The 19,301-nt window shown below is 39.6% G+C and overlaps 1 protein-coding gene across 7 annotated transcripts in view; it reads left to right on the top strand.

The window, feature by feature from the left end:
- Nucleotides 1-19,301, top strand: part of ARHGAP24 (Rho GTPase activating protein 24) — a 542,367-nt gene that overhangs the window by 489,825 nt on the left and 33,241 nt on the right. For all 7 annotated transcript variants that reach the window (XM_059666147.1, XM_059666137.1, XM_059666157.1 and 4 more), the window contains one exon: nucleotides 8,003-8,210. In XM_059666147.1, the coding sequence (XP_059522130.1) occupies nucleotides 8,003-8,210 (208 nt within the window). The remainder of the gene's footprint in view (nucleotides 1-8,002; nucleotides 8,211-19,301) is intronic.

The following is a 19,301-nucleotide window of genomic DNA, read 5'->3' as shown; positions in this document are numbered from 1 at the left end:
CACTCAAGTAGTTCAAGAAGTGGACCTAGTTTCTGAGTTCCTCTCCCAAGCCGGTTGGAGAGCATCAGCTTAAGCCATTTCAGTGAAAGCCAAAGGGAGAGGGCAGGAATCATGGCCGAGAGCCCAGAAGTAAGAATGGTGACGTGTCTGCTTTTCCTGGTCCACATTTAGGGCATATTCTTGACTGTTGTCAAGGGCAGGCGGACAGAAGAAACACCCTCATGATGAAGTGTGGCGTTGAGTCCACGTGTCCATCGCCCTGGTGGTATTGGAGCTTGCATGCTATGTGAGCCGTAACTACCTTCTCAGGGTTCCTTTTTCTTCAGGCTCTTCTGTCCTTGTCATCTTTCTCTGTCTTTGTTTAGGTAGTAATTCAGGTCACTGAAAAGGTTTCCCAGTGGTTTTAAAAATCTAGGAAAAACAAACACCTAATAGGCAGGAAGCTGGGGATAGGGGTGCTCAGTGTTTATGTTCCGGTGAGATAAAGATTACAATGTGTTTTTATTCTCTTGATTTTATTTTATTTTTTTTTTTACCTCCTTAAGACTAATATCTAATATGCGAAGCAGAACCAGTCTTTTGATTCCCTGGGGGTGGGTAACACTTGGGATCATGAATATTAGTGTTAATTTCTAGTTGTAATAGGCTGGTTGGTTTAAAGTTATTGTGATCATGGGAAAGACTAAAGTAAATTTTTAACCCTAACTTTAGCTTGTTGTTTGTTTTGTTTTGTTTTTGTCATGAGTTGCCCTGTTCTTGCAGATAAGTCATCATTCATTTTCCGGTGCTTTCCCCCTCCCCCCCACCCCCGCTTATACATAACCACTTAGTGTCTTCCTTCTTTGTATGCTTTCAGCTCCATTTCTGTTCTCATCATCTTAGTCCCCTGTGTCTCTATTGCTTCATGCACACAACTTACTTTAACCTAAAAAGTGGCTCTTCAAGACAGCACCCATCCTTACCTCTTTCCATCCCCAACATTCTTCACAAATTCCTACAACATACAGTCCATTTGTGTGGGGTTTTTGTTTTGTTTTTGTTTATGTTTTAACATTGAGAGAGATACATTGATTGGTTGCCTCCCTACCTGAGCCGAGGAACCTGCAACCAAAGTATGTGCCCTTGACTGGGAATCAAACTGCAACCCTTTGGTCCACAGACCAATCCTCCAAACACAGAAAAACAGGCCAGGGCCATGCAGTCCATTTGTAAAGCATCACCTAATAGGTATTCCTAAGCAGTATTGTCAGCGGCATTCCACAGCTGAACATTTTCTTGACTCCAAGGAAGTCCTACCTGTTTCATATAATTATCAAACCTTCTAGCCAATTCCAACTATTCTTTAGAGAATAAACCCCTATTCCTCAGACTGCCCCACTCCTTCTCCCTAAACACATCTTCTACATCACCTCTCTGCTTTTGTTCACTGTGTCCTCTCTGCTATGATGCTCTCTCTACTTTGTTGCCTATCCAAACTTTTCAAGATATTGCTGGCTGTTGTTTCATCATCCATTATATTATCTTTTTTGCATTGTGTTATAATGATATTTTTCTTTATTGTTGACACTATTACAGATGTCCCCATTACCCCCTCACTTTTGCCCACCTCTACCCATCCCCCACCCCCACCCCCCTCTGGCCATCACCACACTGTTGTCTGTGTCCATGGGCTAAGCATACATGTTCTTTGGCTAATCCCTTCACCTTCTCTCATCCAGTCTTCCCCATCCCCCGCTCCTCTGACCTCTGTCAGTCTGTTCCATGTATCCACGCCTCTGGTTCTATTTTGGGATCTAATGAACATGCATCATACTCTTTACCCTGCAGCCCTTATATTTCATATATGCTACACTTTGCCACCTTATCTTCATAGCCATCTTAAAGTGCTGTATGCACTTTTGTAGTAGAAAAAGAGAGGCATTTACTTATTCCCAAAGTGAAGAATGGTAATAGGTCTGCTCAATTAGGGATTCAAGATTTATGGCAAACAGTAATAATCTTATCTAAATTTTCCTGCTAGTCTCTATAGGCTATAAGGAATTAAAGAAAAATGTCTTTATAATGTTGGTGGATAAAATCAACATGTTTTTTAAAGATTATTGTATGTTGCTCATGTTGTAATTACACTTGTGGAAATTGACTTGTCCAACAGATTGCTAATATCCAAATCCATATAATTTTATATGGTGCTATAAATGAAGAGCTCATTAATTCATATATCAAAGTTTTATGGAGCATCTACCAAGTGATGCTGGGGATGTGTTCACAGACTCCTTGGGGATTTAAAAAAAAAAACAGAAATAAGTAATTATAATAAGCAATACGTTGAATTATGGGCAATGTCTGAGGAGCCCATGAACAAAAACTTGACTATGGGCTCATTTGCAAAGGCAGTGATTTCCCTGAACTACATGAAACCAGATTTAGTCTTTGGAAGTTACAAAAAGACACTTTCTCCTATATGACCCTAAAAGACTGGTCATCACTATGCAAAAGTTTGTCAGAACTAAATTAACAGAACAAGTGGGAAGAGGAAGTATACGGACCTGCATTTGTACCCCAGATCTGCCACTTTCCAAATGTGTGACTTTAGGTCACCAAACATCTCTGAATCTGTTTGTAGAAGAGCAACCTCCTTGTAGAATGTCTGTGAGTGTCATGAAAAAATGCATGTAAATTGCATGGCTTGTACCTAGATGTAAACGGTGTCTATAATTACTCTGCTGGTCTAACACCTAGGCCACTGCGTCACTATGTTCACATTATTACATCTAACTTTTCCAGGCCTTAATTTTTCTCCTTCCTTTCCCACTCTGACTATAAAAAGAGTCAAGATTCTGCCAAGAATTTATTGGTTATTACAGACTCTGAGCTCCTGTGTTTACATTTTCTATCATATAAGATTTGTTGGCTACTTAGAAAGTGCTGATGAGCCTGAAGTAAGCCTTAGCTGGTTTTGCTTCTATACTAGTTTGGATGTCTTTTATTTTGACTTGTCCATTTACCATGGGTGAATGTTCACTTTCAATAGAAAAATATTATAGTCCTGGTACCAAGACTTATTCTGTTACCAGGCTTACAGTAGCAGAAGAATAAGTAAAAGCAAATTCTCTCTATGGCTCAGCACGTGATCTATAGGAAGGGAGGAATAGTGAACTCTGAAAAATAACTGATAACAAAGAATTGGAGCAATAACCAAAATGCTTTTAAACTTCTGGTTTCTTGTCAGCAAACTAAGGATTTTTTTATTTTCAAGTTTTTATAGAAATCAATGCCACAACCTGAGAACTATTGAGTTCCCTTTTACTTTGAAGTTATTCATATAGTTCCTATAGTTGAGGAGGTAAAATACTTTGCTTCAATGAACTCATTAATTCTACAGATATTTACGGAATAGTCAATCCTTACTCACTGCAGTATTAAGTCCCAGGGATAGAAGCAAGAGAGTTTACCTGTGTCTTAGCCAGTTCAGGTCTCTATAACAAAATGACAGAGATTGGGTAGCTTGTAAACCTCAGATATCTATTTCTCACAGTTCTGGAGGCTGGAACTCTGACACCAGGCCAGGATGGCTGCATTCTGGTGAGAGCCCTCCTCCAGGTGGCCAACTTTCAGCCTCCTGCTGCATTCTCACCTGACAGAAAGGGAAGGAATGAAAGAGCTCTTTGGGATCCCTTTTATAAAGGCACTAATCCCATTCATGAGAGCTCTGCCCTCTTGACCTGATCAGTCCCCAAACGCCCTGGCCTCCTACTACCATCATCTCAGGCCTTGGGTTTTCAACACAGGAATTGTTAACAGACACATTCAGATCAGAGCAGCATGGCAGAATGGAATGCGAATCTTGGAGTCCTTCAGATCTGATGCCACCCCATTTTATTCCTTGTGTATGTGGCATCATAAAGATTACCAAAGCCTCTCTGAAGTTCATAAGATATATAGTATACAACTGTTTTTCAATCTATCTAATAAAGAGGGAATATGCTAATTGACCCTCACACCATTGCAAAGATGGTGGCACCCACAGCCAACAAGGAGGGAATATGCTAATTGACTGCCCTGCCCTCAAAGATGGCAGCACCCACAGCCAATAAGGAGAGAATATGCTAATTGACTGCCCCATCCTCAAAGATGGCAGCGCCCACAGCCAATAAAGAGGGAATATGCTAATTGACTGCCACACCCTCAAAGATAGCAGTGCCCACAGCCAATAAAGAGGGAATATGCTAATTGACTGCCACACCCTCAAAGATGGTAGTGCCCACAGCCACAAGATGGCTGGCAGGGGAGGGCAGTTGGGGGTGACCAGGCCTGCAGGGAAGGGCAGATGGGGGCAACCAGGCTGGCAGGGGAGGGCAATTAGGGGCGATCGGGCCAGCAGGGGAGCAGTTAGGCATCCATCAGGCTGGCAGGGGAATGGTTAGGGGGTGATCAGGCTGGCAGGCAGGCAAGTAGTTGGGAGCCAGCAGTCCCAGATTGTGAGAGGGATGTCATATTGGTGGGGTCCCAGATTGGAGAGGGTGCAGGCTGGGCTGAGGGACACACCTCCCACCCCCAGTGCACAAATTTTGTGCACTGGGCCTCTATTGTATAATAATAATAAATGAAAACTAATTCTCTTACTATAATAATAATGAAAACCCATTCCTCTTTTGACTACTGAGGGACTAGTTCAGTACAGAGAGTCATCTAAGGAAATTCTTACATAGCAATGTGTTAAGACATCAAAGAAGAAATTTATCGAGCTTTGTTTCTAGGATGGGGGTGAGAGAATGGTAATAAAGTCTTAATTAACACAGGAGATGATATAAGTTGCATCTTGCAGGGTAAATTTTTCTAGGCTAACTGGTGATTGCAGGTCTTACCTTCTAGAAGAAAGCAACAAATTGTTCAGTATAGTTAGCATGTTGTTTGTGAAGAAGCCGCGGAAATGAGGGTGGATATGGCACAGTGCCTGGAACACAATGGATGTCACCTAAACATTGTTGATGGAAAAAGACAGTGGAAAAAGACGGAGGTCACATTGTGGAGACTTTGTATTTCATGCAAAGGAGTTTGGTTGGCCAGTGGCAGACACCATTGGAAGAAATGCAGCAAAAGAATGGCACGATCCGATTTAAATGCTATGAAGGTCGCTGTGGCAGCACTTACTAGGATTTGGGACTTTACAAAAAGTCATTTAGGAAATATTGAGAATCTAGCCTATTGTAGTAGTAATGACCCTGGAAAGGACCAACCTGGTGAGTGAATGAGGGTAGTGAAGGAGGGAGGACTCTAGCTTGGCTCTTAGATGGCACTTCCATGATTTGGGGGGGGGGGGGGGGCGGTATCGCTGGAACTGATAACTAAAATCAGAACTATAGGAAGTGGAACAGGTTTTGAAGAAAAGGTTAGTTAGCCAGTTTTAGACATTTTGAACTTGAGATATCCATGTTGAGGGTTCTAATGGGCACTTAGAAATGTAATGCTAGAGACCACAGAGTGGCCCAAATTGAGACACAGATCTGGGAATAATTGATATGCAGTGAAATTAAGTGGAGTCCAGCAAAGGAATTGTGACAAGTAAGGTGTAAACAGGGCTGAGGACAGAACCCAGAGAACCAGCAAACCTATGAGAAGGGGGAGTAGGTAGCATATCAAAAAGGAGACTGGGAAGAGTATTCTGGAAGGCAAGAATTATGTGACATGTGAACAGTATCAGGAAGAAGAGTGAGATTGATAATTTTAAGGGGAGTGGGGCATAAAGTATTACAAAAATAAATTAAGCTGTCAATGATTTGGCAACTAGGAAGTTGCTTAAAAAGCTCTTTTATTTATTTATTTTTAAATGTATTTTTATTGATTTCAGAGAGGAAGGGAGAGGGAGAGAAGAGATAGAAACATCAATGAGAATCATTGATCAGCTGCCTCCTGCACACTCCCTAGTGGGGATCAAGCCTGCAACCCCGGCTTGACTGGAATCTAACCCGAGACCCTTCAGTCCGAAAGCTGACGCTCTATCCACTGAGCCAAACCAGCTAGGGCTAAAAAAGCTATTTTTTAAATATATTTTATTGATTATTTACAAAGAGGAAGGGAGAGGGATAGAGAGTTAGAAACATCTATGAGAGAGAAACATGGATCAGCTGCCTCCTGCACACCCCCAACTAGGGATGGGCCCGCAACCAAGGTACATGCCATTGACCGGAATCGAACCTGGGACCCTTCAGTCAGTCCGCAGGCCGACACTCTATCCACTGAGCCAAACCTATCAGGGCTAAAAAAGCTATTTTAGTGGCATGGTGGTATCATAGGCCAAAGTGCAGTAGGTAAGCAAGAAGCTAGAAAGGGATGGACTGAAGCCAGAGTAATACCTGGGATACTAGGAGCAAAGAGAAAAATTACAGGATGCAGAGAGTCCAAGATTTGCCTTGTATTTGTTTTTAGGATTAATGGAATTTGAATATATCTATCTGATCACATTCACTAACTTCACTGGCTGCCTCTAGCTATTTGGTTTATAAATCACAGTAAAGGAGGAATCTCACAAACCCTGAAGGTTGCTTAGATTTCTCTTCTCTCCCTTTCCCTCTCCCTCTCCCTCCCCCTTCCCCTCCCCTCCTCCCTCCCCTCCCCCTCTCCTTCTCCCTCCAGTTTAAACAGCCTCACACAGATATAATAAGTTCACCTGTGTGATTTTCTTTCTCAGTCCAATGAAAACTCATGTCCTTGGTAATGCCTTATGGCACCCACAATGTTCTTTTAGGGGAGGTATGCATGATGTACTGTCATCACCCCAGAAATTCTGGCAGGATTTTATCAGGGAGTATGAAACCTCACTGGGAATTTACATGGGCATAGTGGGAACTGTTTGCAGACTCACGTAACAGAGAATATTCCTTTAATAATCTAATCAATATATCTTTTTCCTATGCTGCTAGTTGGGAATAGCTCATAACCTTTGTTCTTTTTTGTTAATTTTAAAATTTAAAGTTTCACTTTTCCCTCAAAGAAAATTGTAAATAAAACATATTAAAAAAATAATTTCTCCCCCTCACTTTCCTCATAAAAATTATTATACAGGAGGTTAACTCACGCCAACCATGCAAGCCAGAGACATTTGGGACATCCTATTTGCGTGCTACATAATGGGAAGTGTACATCTATTATCATTCATATCAAGGCTAGATCTAGAGGAGAAACTATGATTTCCCACAGGAATTTCTAAATATATGTTACTACTGTCTACATACTGTAACTCTCACATATGATATGCTAAATAGGCATAGCTCTTTACATAAAAAAGAGTTTCCTTGGGTAGCATACTCATAAATATTCAGAGTTTTTTGCTTCATTCTTTATTTTTCTGACCTTCTCATAAATTTACATTTTCTCAGCAGAAATCACCCATCCTAGTATGACAACAAGAACTGAGGTAGGCAAGCTAGCAAGCTGGCAGGTTACTTCCTCCATGGCTCAGTTTTTAGACATTCTGCACACTACGCAGCACTGTGTTATAGCTGCTGTGTTATACAAACAGAATGACTCTGGATCTGACAGCCTCGAACAAACCTGGCTCCACCATTTACTAGCTGTGTGACATTCAGCAAATTATTCAGTCTTTCTATGCTTTAGCCTCCTCCTCAATAAAATTGAGGGTATATTGGTGGTGCCTCCCTCACCGAGTCCTGTGAGTGTTAAATGAGAGAAATGCTGATACGCTGCATGGCATACACAGGGACAGTTTAGTCATTACCGCGTTGGAGCACAAAAAAGATATGCTATTTTACTCCCTTTTGCAATTTAAAATAATTCCCCACCCATCGCTGGGGTATTACATAGTTTGAACATGCAACAGGTATTTTTCTTGAATTTGATTCTGTAATAATGTGAGGTTCCAAATGTGAAATGCTTGCTAGCATTCCAATCTTTCTTTTCCCTTTACATTGAGTTTTAAAAGAAAGCATCAGAGTGGGAAGAGATACATTTCTTATATTCAGTGTGATTTTTTTTATTTCTTCAGGCATCTTTGGGCAGAAACTGGAGGAGACTGTCCGTTATGAGAAGAGATATGGGAACCGCCTGGCTCCCATGTTGGTGGAGCAGTGCGTGGACTTCATCCGACAGAGGGGGCTGAAGGAAGAGGGGCTCTTCCGGCTGCCAGGCCAGGCTAACCTTGTCAAGGAGCTCCAGGATGCCTTTGACTGTGGAGAGAAGCCATCATTTGACAGGTAGATTTTAAGATTTTACCAACCATCCTTTACTGGGAAATTCAATCTGAACTGAAAGGATGCAGTGAGCTGAGACATTGTCATTGATGTTGTAATAGTATAGATTATGTTAATTATGTGGTCACACAATTATGGATTGTTTTTATTAAGTTGCAGAGTCAAAGATTTGATGCTTCAGATTTCTTTTCTCTTCTGTGCTTTTTTACCCCCTTAAAACAGTTGTTTGTTTTTTAATATGTTTTTATTGATTTTAGAGGGGGTGGGAGAGAGGGAGAGATAGACAGAGTAACATCACTGTGAGAGAAACATCAATTGGTTGTCTCCAGTAAGCACCCTAGACCTGAGACTAAATCCACAACCTGGGAATGTGCCCTGACTGGGAACTGAAGCAGCACCGTGCAGTGGTTCTCAACCTTCCTTATGCCGGGACCCTTTAATATAGTTCCCCATGTTGTGGTGACCCCCAACCATAAAATTATTTTCATTGCTACTTCATAACTGTAATTTTGCTACTGTTATGAATCGTAATGTAAATATCTGATATGCAGGATGTATTTTCATTGTTCGCAACCCACAGGTTGAGAACCGCTGCTTAGGGCATGGGATGATGCCCAACCAACTAAGCCACACTGGTCAGGGGCCCCCTTAAAAACATTTTTATTGATTATTTTTCTTTGGTTCTAAGTTAAAACCGTATTTAACATCGGAAAAGTGAACCTTTTTAAAAAATATTTTTATTGATTTTAGAGAGGATGGAGAGGGAGAGAGAGAGATAGAAACATCAATGATGAGAGAGAATCATTGATTGGCTGTCTCTTGCACACCCGCTACTGGGGAACAAGCCCGCAACTTGGGCATGTGCCCTTGACTGGAATCGAACTCGGGACCCTTCAGTCTGCAGGCTGACACTCTATCCATTGAGCCAAATCAGCTAAGGTGGAAGAGTGAACTTTCAAAGTACAAGTCTTCTCTTGTTTGATTTTTAAGTTTAAGCTAAGGGATATTAAAAATATTGATAAGATTAGGATATTGGCAATGTATTTAAAAATAACTATTTGTTATGATGACACTAAGAAGCATTAGATTTTAAATAGATACCTCCATCTTAACCCAAAATAAATTTACAAAGAAACAAGAAGTATGGCATGGTGAAAGTTAGGAAATAATGGAAGTTCCAGAGGAGAAAGTATACAGCCAGTTAAGAGTTAAACATTGTTACTATTTTGTGAATTACCTCCTTTCTCTAATTTAGTAGAAAAAAGAAATAATTTTTATCTTAATATTATTAATTTAACACTGTGTAGCAAAGATTTTTCCATATTAAGAATTGAAAAATGGGGTTACTTCAATATATTTCAATATATTTTACCTTAGTATTTTATTTCAATGTATTTTATCAATATATTTTCCATTTATTATGTTAATGTCATGAGTTACATTCTTTGATTTGCAAGTGTGAAAACGACTTTATATTCCTATGATAAACTTTATTTGGTTGTTATGTATTATCCTTGTTATATATTACTATATCTGACTTGCAAATAATATGTTAAGGATTTTTGAACCTATATTGACCAAACATATTCTGTAATGTTTTTGACTGGTTTTGTTATCAGAGGAATTCTGGCTTCAAAATTGGTTGGAAAGTGTCCCCTCTCCCTCTGTTTTCTGAAAAGTGTATGAGTTTGTATCATTTGTCCCATAAAACTTTGATCCAATTTATTAGTGACATTATCTAGTCTGATGTTATTTTTGTGGGAAAGTTTTTAGATGTGGCTCTTCTAACTTTTTCTTGTACCATTTCATTTATATCTGTCATGAAACTTGTCCATTCCATATAACTTTTCAAATTCATTGTCATCTTACTTTTTGTGTAATGTCTGTAGATTGTTCCCTGTTTTACTTCTGATGTTAGCAATCTGTGACATCCTTTTTTCTTAATCAGTCTCCCTAGTATGTTATTAATATACTAGAGGCCCGGTGCACAAATTCATGCACAAGTGGGGTCCTTAGGCCTGGCCAGAGATCAGGGCCAATCAGAGCTGGGCCAATTGAGGCCTGCAGCCGGGAGGAGGGATAGTGCATGGGAAGTTGGCCACTGGCCCTGAGAAGGGAGCCAGCCCTCGGCACCTCTGGGAAAGGGGCTGCGTCTGCCACCATCCACCCCCATTTCCCCATCCCAGCCTGGGGCCCAAAGGCCTCGGCGGGGTCGGGAGAGGAGGGACAGTCACTGGACCAGGTGCGGAAGGAACGGAAGCTGTACACTGCCATTGGCACCCTGCCACTGCGTGGTTCCCCGCCTCTCCCCCTCCTCCTTCTCTCACCATTGTGCCGCCACCGCTGCGGGTGGGCCACTTGGGGCCTGCCAGCAGGGGAGAGGGGTGGGGCACGGGAGGTTGGCTGCCAGCCCCAAGGAGGGAGCTGGCCCTTGGCCCCTCTGGGAAAGGGGTTGTGTCTGCTGCCACCCACTCCCTGTTCCCTGTCCCAGCCCAGGGCCCAAAGGCCCCAGTAGGGTTGGGAGAGGAGGCAATGGTGGCCAGGCTGGGTGCATGAGGTTGGCTGTGGGAGTGCACTGACCACCAGGGGGCAGTTCCTGCATTGAGCATCTGCCCCCTGGTGGTCAGTGCATGTCATAGCGACTGGTCGACCGGTTGTTCAGTCGTAAAGGCTGCTTAGGCATATATATATATATATATATATATATATATATATATATATATATATACAGATTAAACTTTTAAAAGAACCATTTTTAGTGTCACTGATTTTCTCTCTTTTTCTGTCCTCTATTCTGTTCTATTATCCTTGGTGATTGTTCTTCCCCTGGTGATTGTTCTTTGTTTAACCCTGTGGAGTTCTACCCTTTGTGTGTTTATTTAGTATTTAGACCAAAGACTTGGTATTTAGACAAAGATTCAAGAAGACCTCAATGTAGAATTCAAGATTTTTTTTTTTTTTTTGGCAAAATGCCCTCCAGCCGCTTCTACCTCCCCAAACTACAACTTCTGTTTCCTTAGCTCAGCAAAACTATTGTTATTTTAAAGTCCTCATCCAGTCCCAGGGTCTGAAAGATGCCTCTGTGTGCAAGCCTGAAGTCATCATGAGACTTATCTCCTTTAATTCCATACTCTCCAAGGTCACATGTTTGCACTGTTTGTTGTTCAATATCTTATTTTATATAGTTAGACTAGCTTTCTCATTTTTTAGTAGAAAAACTGTTAACTGTTATTCTGTGAAGGCTGTGAGCAGATTCTTTCCTCAGCAGTCCTGAAATCCTGCTGGACAAGTTGTCAGGGCCCCTCTCCTGGGGCTGGGACATGTTCCTACTTAGGACTTGGTGTGCCCTCTAGTACTGCTCTCTGAGACTCCCTTCCTTTTCTGCAAGAAATGGCTCCTATTTCTAGTGGAGTTATTTCTTAGCCTACTTCCTGCCCATGAAAGGATCCAAAGTTTCCTTTCATTTTGAACTGATACTATCTGGGTTTTTTTCCCCCAAGTTACCACAATTTCTTTTAAAAACTTGGTTTTTATCATCTGTATGATAATTCACTTGTTGAGACAAAGTCACACCCATGCATCTCTTTGTAGGCCTTTCCATATTCCGTCTGTGAGTCAGGCTGCTATAGAATAATCTTAGGATTCTTCTAAATACTTTCATGTTGCTGAGAGAATCTGTGAGGTGCTGCTTTAGTTCTTCTAGAGTTTTAACAAGGGGTTTTGCAGCCACACCCATCATAAAGGTAAATAGAAATCTTTACCTTCAGTTCTGTACTACTGGATCTTTGCTCTATGCCCATTTCTTACTTTGAGAATCTTTTATCAGCTAGAGATACTTGGGGTCACTATAGTTTCTCTAAATTTTTCTTCAAAGGTGAACAGTTCCTTCTTTAGCCTCATCAGGAACATTTATTATGTTCTGAATTATGCAGACGATAGTCTTGCTAATTTTTCTACCACTGCTTAATAAGCATTTACTTTTTGTAGCCTCTAATAGCAGTTTTCTCATTTTGCTTCCAGCTCTTACTAATAGGCTCCTTATTGCCTGCCCAGACTCTGTTCCAAGGCCGAGAGATATATTTTCAATTTTTGCTGTAGCAGCACCCAATTTCTGGTACCAATGACTATTTCAGGCATCTATTGCTGCATTGCAAACCACGCCAAATTCTTTTGTTTAAAAACAACAGCAACCTTTTCAGATTCTGCATTTGGGCATTGCTGGGCAGAGACCCCTTGCCTCCGTTCCCCATGGTGCTTATTGCCTCAATCTTGTGTAGCTGCAAGCTGAATGAAGTAGTTAAGAGACGTCATTCAAAGTCTGATATCTAAGCAGGGCTGATGGCTGGTTGAGCTTCACTCTTCCTCTGCACACTCTTGGATCCTTCAGGGCTTCTCTCTTTAGCCGATTGTTGGAGCTCTTTAAGGGGTATCTCAGGACTCAAGACAAGAGTGGGTAGGCTCAGAACTGGCACAATGTTAGGTTCACTGAATACTATTGGTCAAAAGTAAAGCATAAGACCAGCTCAGATTTAAAGGTATTGAAAGCCCTTTTTTAAAAAAAAATATATTTTTATTGGTTTCAGAGAGGAAGGGAGAGGGAGAGAGAGGTAGAAATATCAATGATGAGAGAGAATTATTGATCGCTGCCTCTTACACACCCCCACTAGGGATGGAGGCTGCAACCTGGGCATGTGCCCTGACCAGGAATTAAACCATGACCTCCTGGTTCATAGGTCATCACTCAACCACTGAGCCATGCCAACCAGGACAACTCTTCTTCTTGATGGAAGATGTGGTATACATGTATGGGGATGAAAGAAATTGACAGTCACCATCTATCTCATTCATTTCTTCAGAAAATAATTTTGGAGTGTTTACTTTGTCTTAGATATAATTCTATGTGAAAAAGACAGACCAGGCCTATTCTTTTTTGTGGAGTTTGCACTATTCGTGATGGTCAGATAAACAATAAACAGTCATTATATAAGTAATTTCTAAGAGTGATAAGGGGTGAAGTGCCAATATGTTAGTAAGTGAAGTGGTGGAGATACACACCTCTTTCCTGAGGATGTAACATTTGGGTGTAGCTTGAATGATAAGACCTAAGATACCGTGGCAGCACATTGTAGGTAGAGGAGCAAGTACAAGGGCCCAGAAGAACATAACCCCACTGTGGCTGAAATACAATGAGTGATGATTAGAGTCCTCAGAGATGACATTAAAGGAGTTGATCCTGTGTAGTCCAATAGACTATAATAAGACAGTTTTTATTCTAAGTGAAATGGAAATCTATTGAAAGATTTTTAACAAGTAAATGAAGTAATTTTATTTACATGTTTAAAAGGGTCACTCTATAAAGGAAAACTAAATAACAAAAGACTTTCCTTTCATCTTTGTCACCAGAACTAAAAATGCAAGAACTGAGGATAAAATCCAAATATTATAACCAATAAATACTTCCATTACTCTTATCATTGTGGAGATTGTAAAGGTTTTAGGAGCTCTGGCAAGGAGCCAGGGATGAAAACCAAAATATATACATATTTCTTATCATATCACAATATTATAATCTGACAACCTGAATGTCCTTGTTTTGATAAATAGATTGTCAAGTTTGAGGCCAGTCACAGGGAGGCAGATATGCAATTTACCAGATTCTGCTTATTAAATAAAAAGGATTCCAAGATTTAGGAACAGTGAGATAAAAAGAAGAGAGTTACATATTTGCGTCAAAATTTAATTGTAAAGTACACTGGTAGGGAAATAAACAATCTCTAACTTCCCAAGGAGAGTGAGATTATTTTCAGAACCATATTCACATTTTTAGTTAATTGTCTGAGTTTGAAATTTTACATGACCAAGTCCTAGCTCAGGTTTCTGTTTTCAGGATGTGATGTGAAGACAAAAATCCTGGGGACATTTGCTAGTTCAAGTTAATCCCACCAGTGTTCAAAATCAGAATGATTAAAAAAACAACAATACTTTAAAAATACGGACTATTAGGATTTAAAGCAAAGTACAAAAGTTTTTTATTGTGAAATATGTTAAAGAGCAAGAGTAAATAAATATTTTTCTTCTTTATTTGAATAATGCTTATATCTTACTAAATAGTCAACAGGAGTTAGCTTTCATCTTTATACTTATTAAAATCTGAAAAAATATTCTCAGGAATTCTGCAATGGTAATCTCTCATTTTAATAGTGAGGATTACTATTATAGCACTAATATTAAGGCCTAAAATTTGATTTTTAAAGTGAACTTTTAAAATCTATAATAATAAAAGCGTAATATGCTAATTAGATGGGACAGCCGAATGACTTTCTGGATGTCCTTCCGAATGAAGTCAGGGCTGCGAGGGCCGAGCCCCTTGCACGAATTTCGTTCATTGGGCCTCTAGTAAGATTATAAAACTATAACATATAAAGTGTTATTAAAATTTAATAAATGTTATTAAAGTCATTTTAAATTATAACATTTTGTATATGATTTATAATATAGAAATATATATGAAGAAAAAGTGACTATTTCAAAATTAAATAACCCAGAGAGTTATTGCTATATATAACATAAATATATATATATAGACTTAGACATATAGCTATATTAAAATACAGATATATATGTATATGTAAGTATAGGAATCACACAATTTTTACATTTTGCCTTTTCTTATTAACATATATCATGAACAACTTCTCATATTACTAAGTAGTTTTCAAAAACATGATCTCAAGGACTATGTAATAATTTATCATATTAGTACCCCAGTTTGTCTGATTCCCCCTCTGTTGTTTTCAATGTTTTGTATACATCAGACCTATGCTGACAAGCATCTGTATTCATAAATCAGCCTGTGGTTTTGAAACTGTAGATGCATTTGGAAGATAATGTTTTTGTATTTGAATGGGAGAAACATTTTGTCCTGTGGAAGAAAAAAAAAGACAGTAGAGAAAAAGAAATTTGGAACACACACTATTTGAATTTAGAGAGGTTGCCAGTGCCTGGGCCAGCTTTTATTAGACCATGCACTGTCTCCTCTTCTGTAATTATTTCAAACGTTATTTTTCCAGTTCTGTGGTCCAAGTTTAAGACTTGCATGTATGCATGACTTACGGTGTTTACAGTTAGATGACATTTTCCCACAGTTTCCTTGACCAAAATGAATTTTGTGAGAAAGGACATTCGCATTGACCTGAAAAATTTTGTATCTTATCAGTTTATGTCAACTCTTAAAAAAAACAACAGAAATTGTTTCTATCCATTCTTTCCTTCGTTTCCTTTTTCTAGTTAGGAATAGAAACAAATTAAAACTCAACCTTTTTTTATTCAGCTTCCCCCATTGGAGGGGACATGATGAAAAACAGAATGTGTAAAATCGAATTAGAAGCCAAGTGTTATCTTGTTCCCAAAGCTCTCCACATGGCATCAGCTGTTAAAGAAGACTCATTTCGGAAGAGTTGGGAACCTAGAGTCAAGAATGGCCTTGTGGGTATCACTCTCACAGCATTAATTGCTCGGCAACAAAGTAATTGCGTGCTTACCACACAGCATTCAAGAGCAAGGACAGCAGGCTGCGTGAAGCCAGTGATTTTACACATTCTGTCCAAGAACCCCATAAAACAGCTGCTGTCCTAGGTACTCCAGCTGCCCTCCCACACACCCAGTTCATTCTGCCCTCGCTCCTCCTTCGCAGCTTCTCCCCTTTTGTTTATGTTATATTTGTTTGGGTGACTGAGTTAGGACCCCTAAACAAACTGTAAGTCTGCAGAAATAAAATGGGGGGAAAAATCCAAATCTGAAAATGTAGAAGTCAGAAAGCCAGACACATTTTAGTTTTAATCTCTGGGCAGCAATATAGGATTGAGCATTACTAAGCAGGGTTATAAAAGGTGAATTTGAAAGTGAGGAGCATTACTGACATAGTAGAGATTCTCAAACATTAGTTTACATAAGAAATACCTACAAAGATATCTCAAGATTCAAATGCCTAGACCCCATTGCCTATTGTTCTGATTTTAAAGATTGAAGGATGCCTAGGAATCTTCATTTAAAATAAATCTTGAGTTGAGTTTATATGCCTGGCCTTCAAACCATAACTTGGGAGATATAGGCTGGCTACAGGAATGTGGGGTAAAGGGCAATGCTCATTTGAAGTGATGCGCCTCAGTTTTCTCATACATGAAATGAGAAAAAGTACCATCAGCCTCATGGCATTATTGGAAGCAACATACTGGTTCTGACTAGGCGAGGCAGGTGTTGTGCTACTGTGAAAGATAAATTATTTTCTGAGGTATTCAGTTCATGTGTAAAATATATATCTTGCTAGCTTCTAAAATGGGCTGAAATTTTAGAACATACTGAAAAGTACTTCCCTGCACGTTTATGCCTTGATCCATGTGAGAAAGCAAACACGGAGCGTTTAGTAGCAAACTATACATTGTAGAGCCCATGTGTCATAGTGTGAAATATTTAAGGTTAAAGATAGGGACTGGGGAGGAAGGTGAAAAAAAGCAAGTGGTAGCTTAAGGTCATGTGGATAAAAACTTGAAAAAGCAAAGAACACATTTCCAGGAGTTTGCTAAGGCAAGCCCTTGTGGGGGACGAAAAGATGATTTTCCTTCTATCCTTCTAAGTTGTTCTTGCTGGACTAATAATCAAATTAACATGAGACAGATTAACTGGAGAAAATGACCAAGTTTATTATGCATCTACATGCAGGGAGCTCCATACAACTAAGAAACTGGAGAGCACTTTGGGCAATTGAGGCTTATACGCCATCTGGACTGAGGAGAGGAAGGCAGGGGCCTGGGAAATCAAAGGAAAAGTAGGCAATTTACAGGTAGATAAGAAAGGGCAAACATGTGGCAAATTAATTCTTGCATGGCCACCCGGAAATGATGGACATGGAGGGGAATCTAACAGACTTTCTTGGCTCTCCCTGCCTGCCATAGTTAACTCATATGTGCTGAGGTGAATATGCTAAGCTTCCCTTCCTGAGCCGGTTTTATGGTTTGAATTCCTGTAGGCAGGTGAGGTGGAGGAAAACTCCCCAAACCCTTAAGTTTGTTGGGTGGTGCTTTCAACTTGAAATCATCTGCATGCCAGGGAGGCACATTCTGGTGAGACTCATTGTAGACCCCTACACACTGAATGTCTGGATGGTAACATGGTTCCCTATTTCCAGCACCCTAAACGATTCTCAGAAGTCGAGAGGCATCAGCCCTCTAAACTCCTGAACAGCTGTTTAGCTATGGTAACTCTTAACGTACCTATCTTTTGATGCAGTTCTTAGACATTATGGTGGCATGACAAGACTTGGTAACCATTATCTTAGAGTACTTCTCAAACTTGTCATTCATACAGTACCATCGACTTTGGTCATATCCATATAACAACTGTACCAGGTTTACTGGTATTTTTCTTTGCATTTATTCACTGTTCTCTTTGTCAATTTTGTTTTAAAAGGAACTTTGTATCATTATTGTTGGTTGCAAACCAGCATCATTTGCCATAGATACAAAGTCAACACAGCATAAATGCAGTGACTACAAAGCCTGTTATTAAATGCTAGCTGAACACAGCTGCTTTCCATAGACTCTGACCCCGAGTTCCTCTCCTTATTTGATAAAAATAGAGATTAGCAAATGGTAATACCACTTTAACACTTCTCTCATTCCCAGCTGGAACTTCTTGTTTGATATAATCAGGAGAATTGAAAGGTAATGGGGTGGGGGGGAACACTAGAGTTCCTTCTCTGTGATTTGATGTCACCTAGTGTCCGTTTTGCGTGGCACCAGACTTGGAATCGTCCACACTTTGGGAAATGCAGTCAGGTCACTCTTCACTTGCTCTGACAGGCCTACTTCCCCCAATGCTTGGCTTCTTGTCTAATTAGAACAATGGGTATAATTCTGAAGGGTTCCATGAAACCTCCTTGTAAACATACCAAGGTCTGAAAAGGTAATGAGCTTTAAGAGAAAGTATCTAGAATGTGAAAATAGTTTATGTAGGGCAGGTGGTTATCTGGAATTCTGTCCCGTTTCATTGTGCTTTACTCTCTTGGTGATGTAGCTAATAGTCTATACGTATACTGATGAGGACACAAGTTTCACTTTATCTTCAAATAAATTTGAGTTCACGTCCATTAAAACCTTGTTAAGTGATGAATAAAAATAGCCACTTAACCGGTGTTTGGTATATCTATCAATTGGTGTTTGTATCCCTATTCAAAAGGAACAGTGTAGGAATAATAAAGTGGAGTGGTATCATTTAACCCATATGTTGGGAATGCTTTTGTGTTATAATAAAAGACTGTTGGGGTGTTCAGAGAAGGAACAAGTTTTGTGTGGACTCCAATGGTTTTGGTGTTGCTTTGTAGACTCACCTGGATATCCCATAAAACCCTTTTTAAGTCCTCCCTAATACTATGAGTTAAAGATTCAAAATGTAAAATTGGGCGTCTACTTACTCATCTCCTTTGTAAGGCACAAAGGTTTTGTTTTCTATCTTATTGGGGGGAAAAAAGTTTTCTGTAAAAGAACGTTATATCCTTTATTGTTAGTCCCTGAAGCAGATCATCAAAATTCTCCAAACTTGTAACAGTTACAGAAGGAAATGGCCAACATGCAATAGGGTCATTTTAGGAACACATTATATATATTCATTATATCTATGAAATATATGAAACTGGTTGCTAATTAGTCTTCATTAGCTAGAAAAATTATTTGTGATATTTTGTTTTACTTTATTTTTTATTTTAAAGTAGAACTATTAAAGAATGTACATGGGTTTTAAGAAATGTTAGGGAAATTAAAACAATATTTTTAGCATCATATACCTCCTCAGTGTCAAAACATCTATAATGCTTTTCTAAAAAATCCTGGGTTGCATACCTGAAACCTCCAGAAGAAAAATAAATTGCTGAATGTATTTTGATGGTTACATTTCCTTTGTTTCTCTTGAAACTCCATCTGCAGAGTTTAGTGAAGGAAAAACATGTAGGCAGACAGCATAAAATCGCAAAGTAACTAAATACAGCTGTAACTTCTCTGTTTTAGCTAAGCCAAGTTCATTAACTACTTGCCAAGATTTTGA

This window comes from Myotis daubentonii, chromosome 1 (assembly GCF_963259705.1).
Source record: "Myotis daubentonii chromosome 1, mMyoDau2.1, whole genome shotgun sequence".
Taxonomy (NCBI): domain Eukaryota; kingdom Metazoa; phylum Chordata; class Mammalia; order Chiroptera; family Vespertilionidae; genus Myotis; species Myotis daubentonii.
Note: the sequence above shows the minus strand (reverse complement) of the source record. Positions and strands in the feature narration are given on the sequence as shown.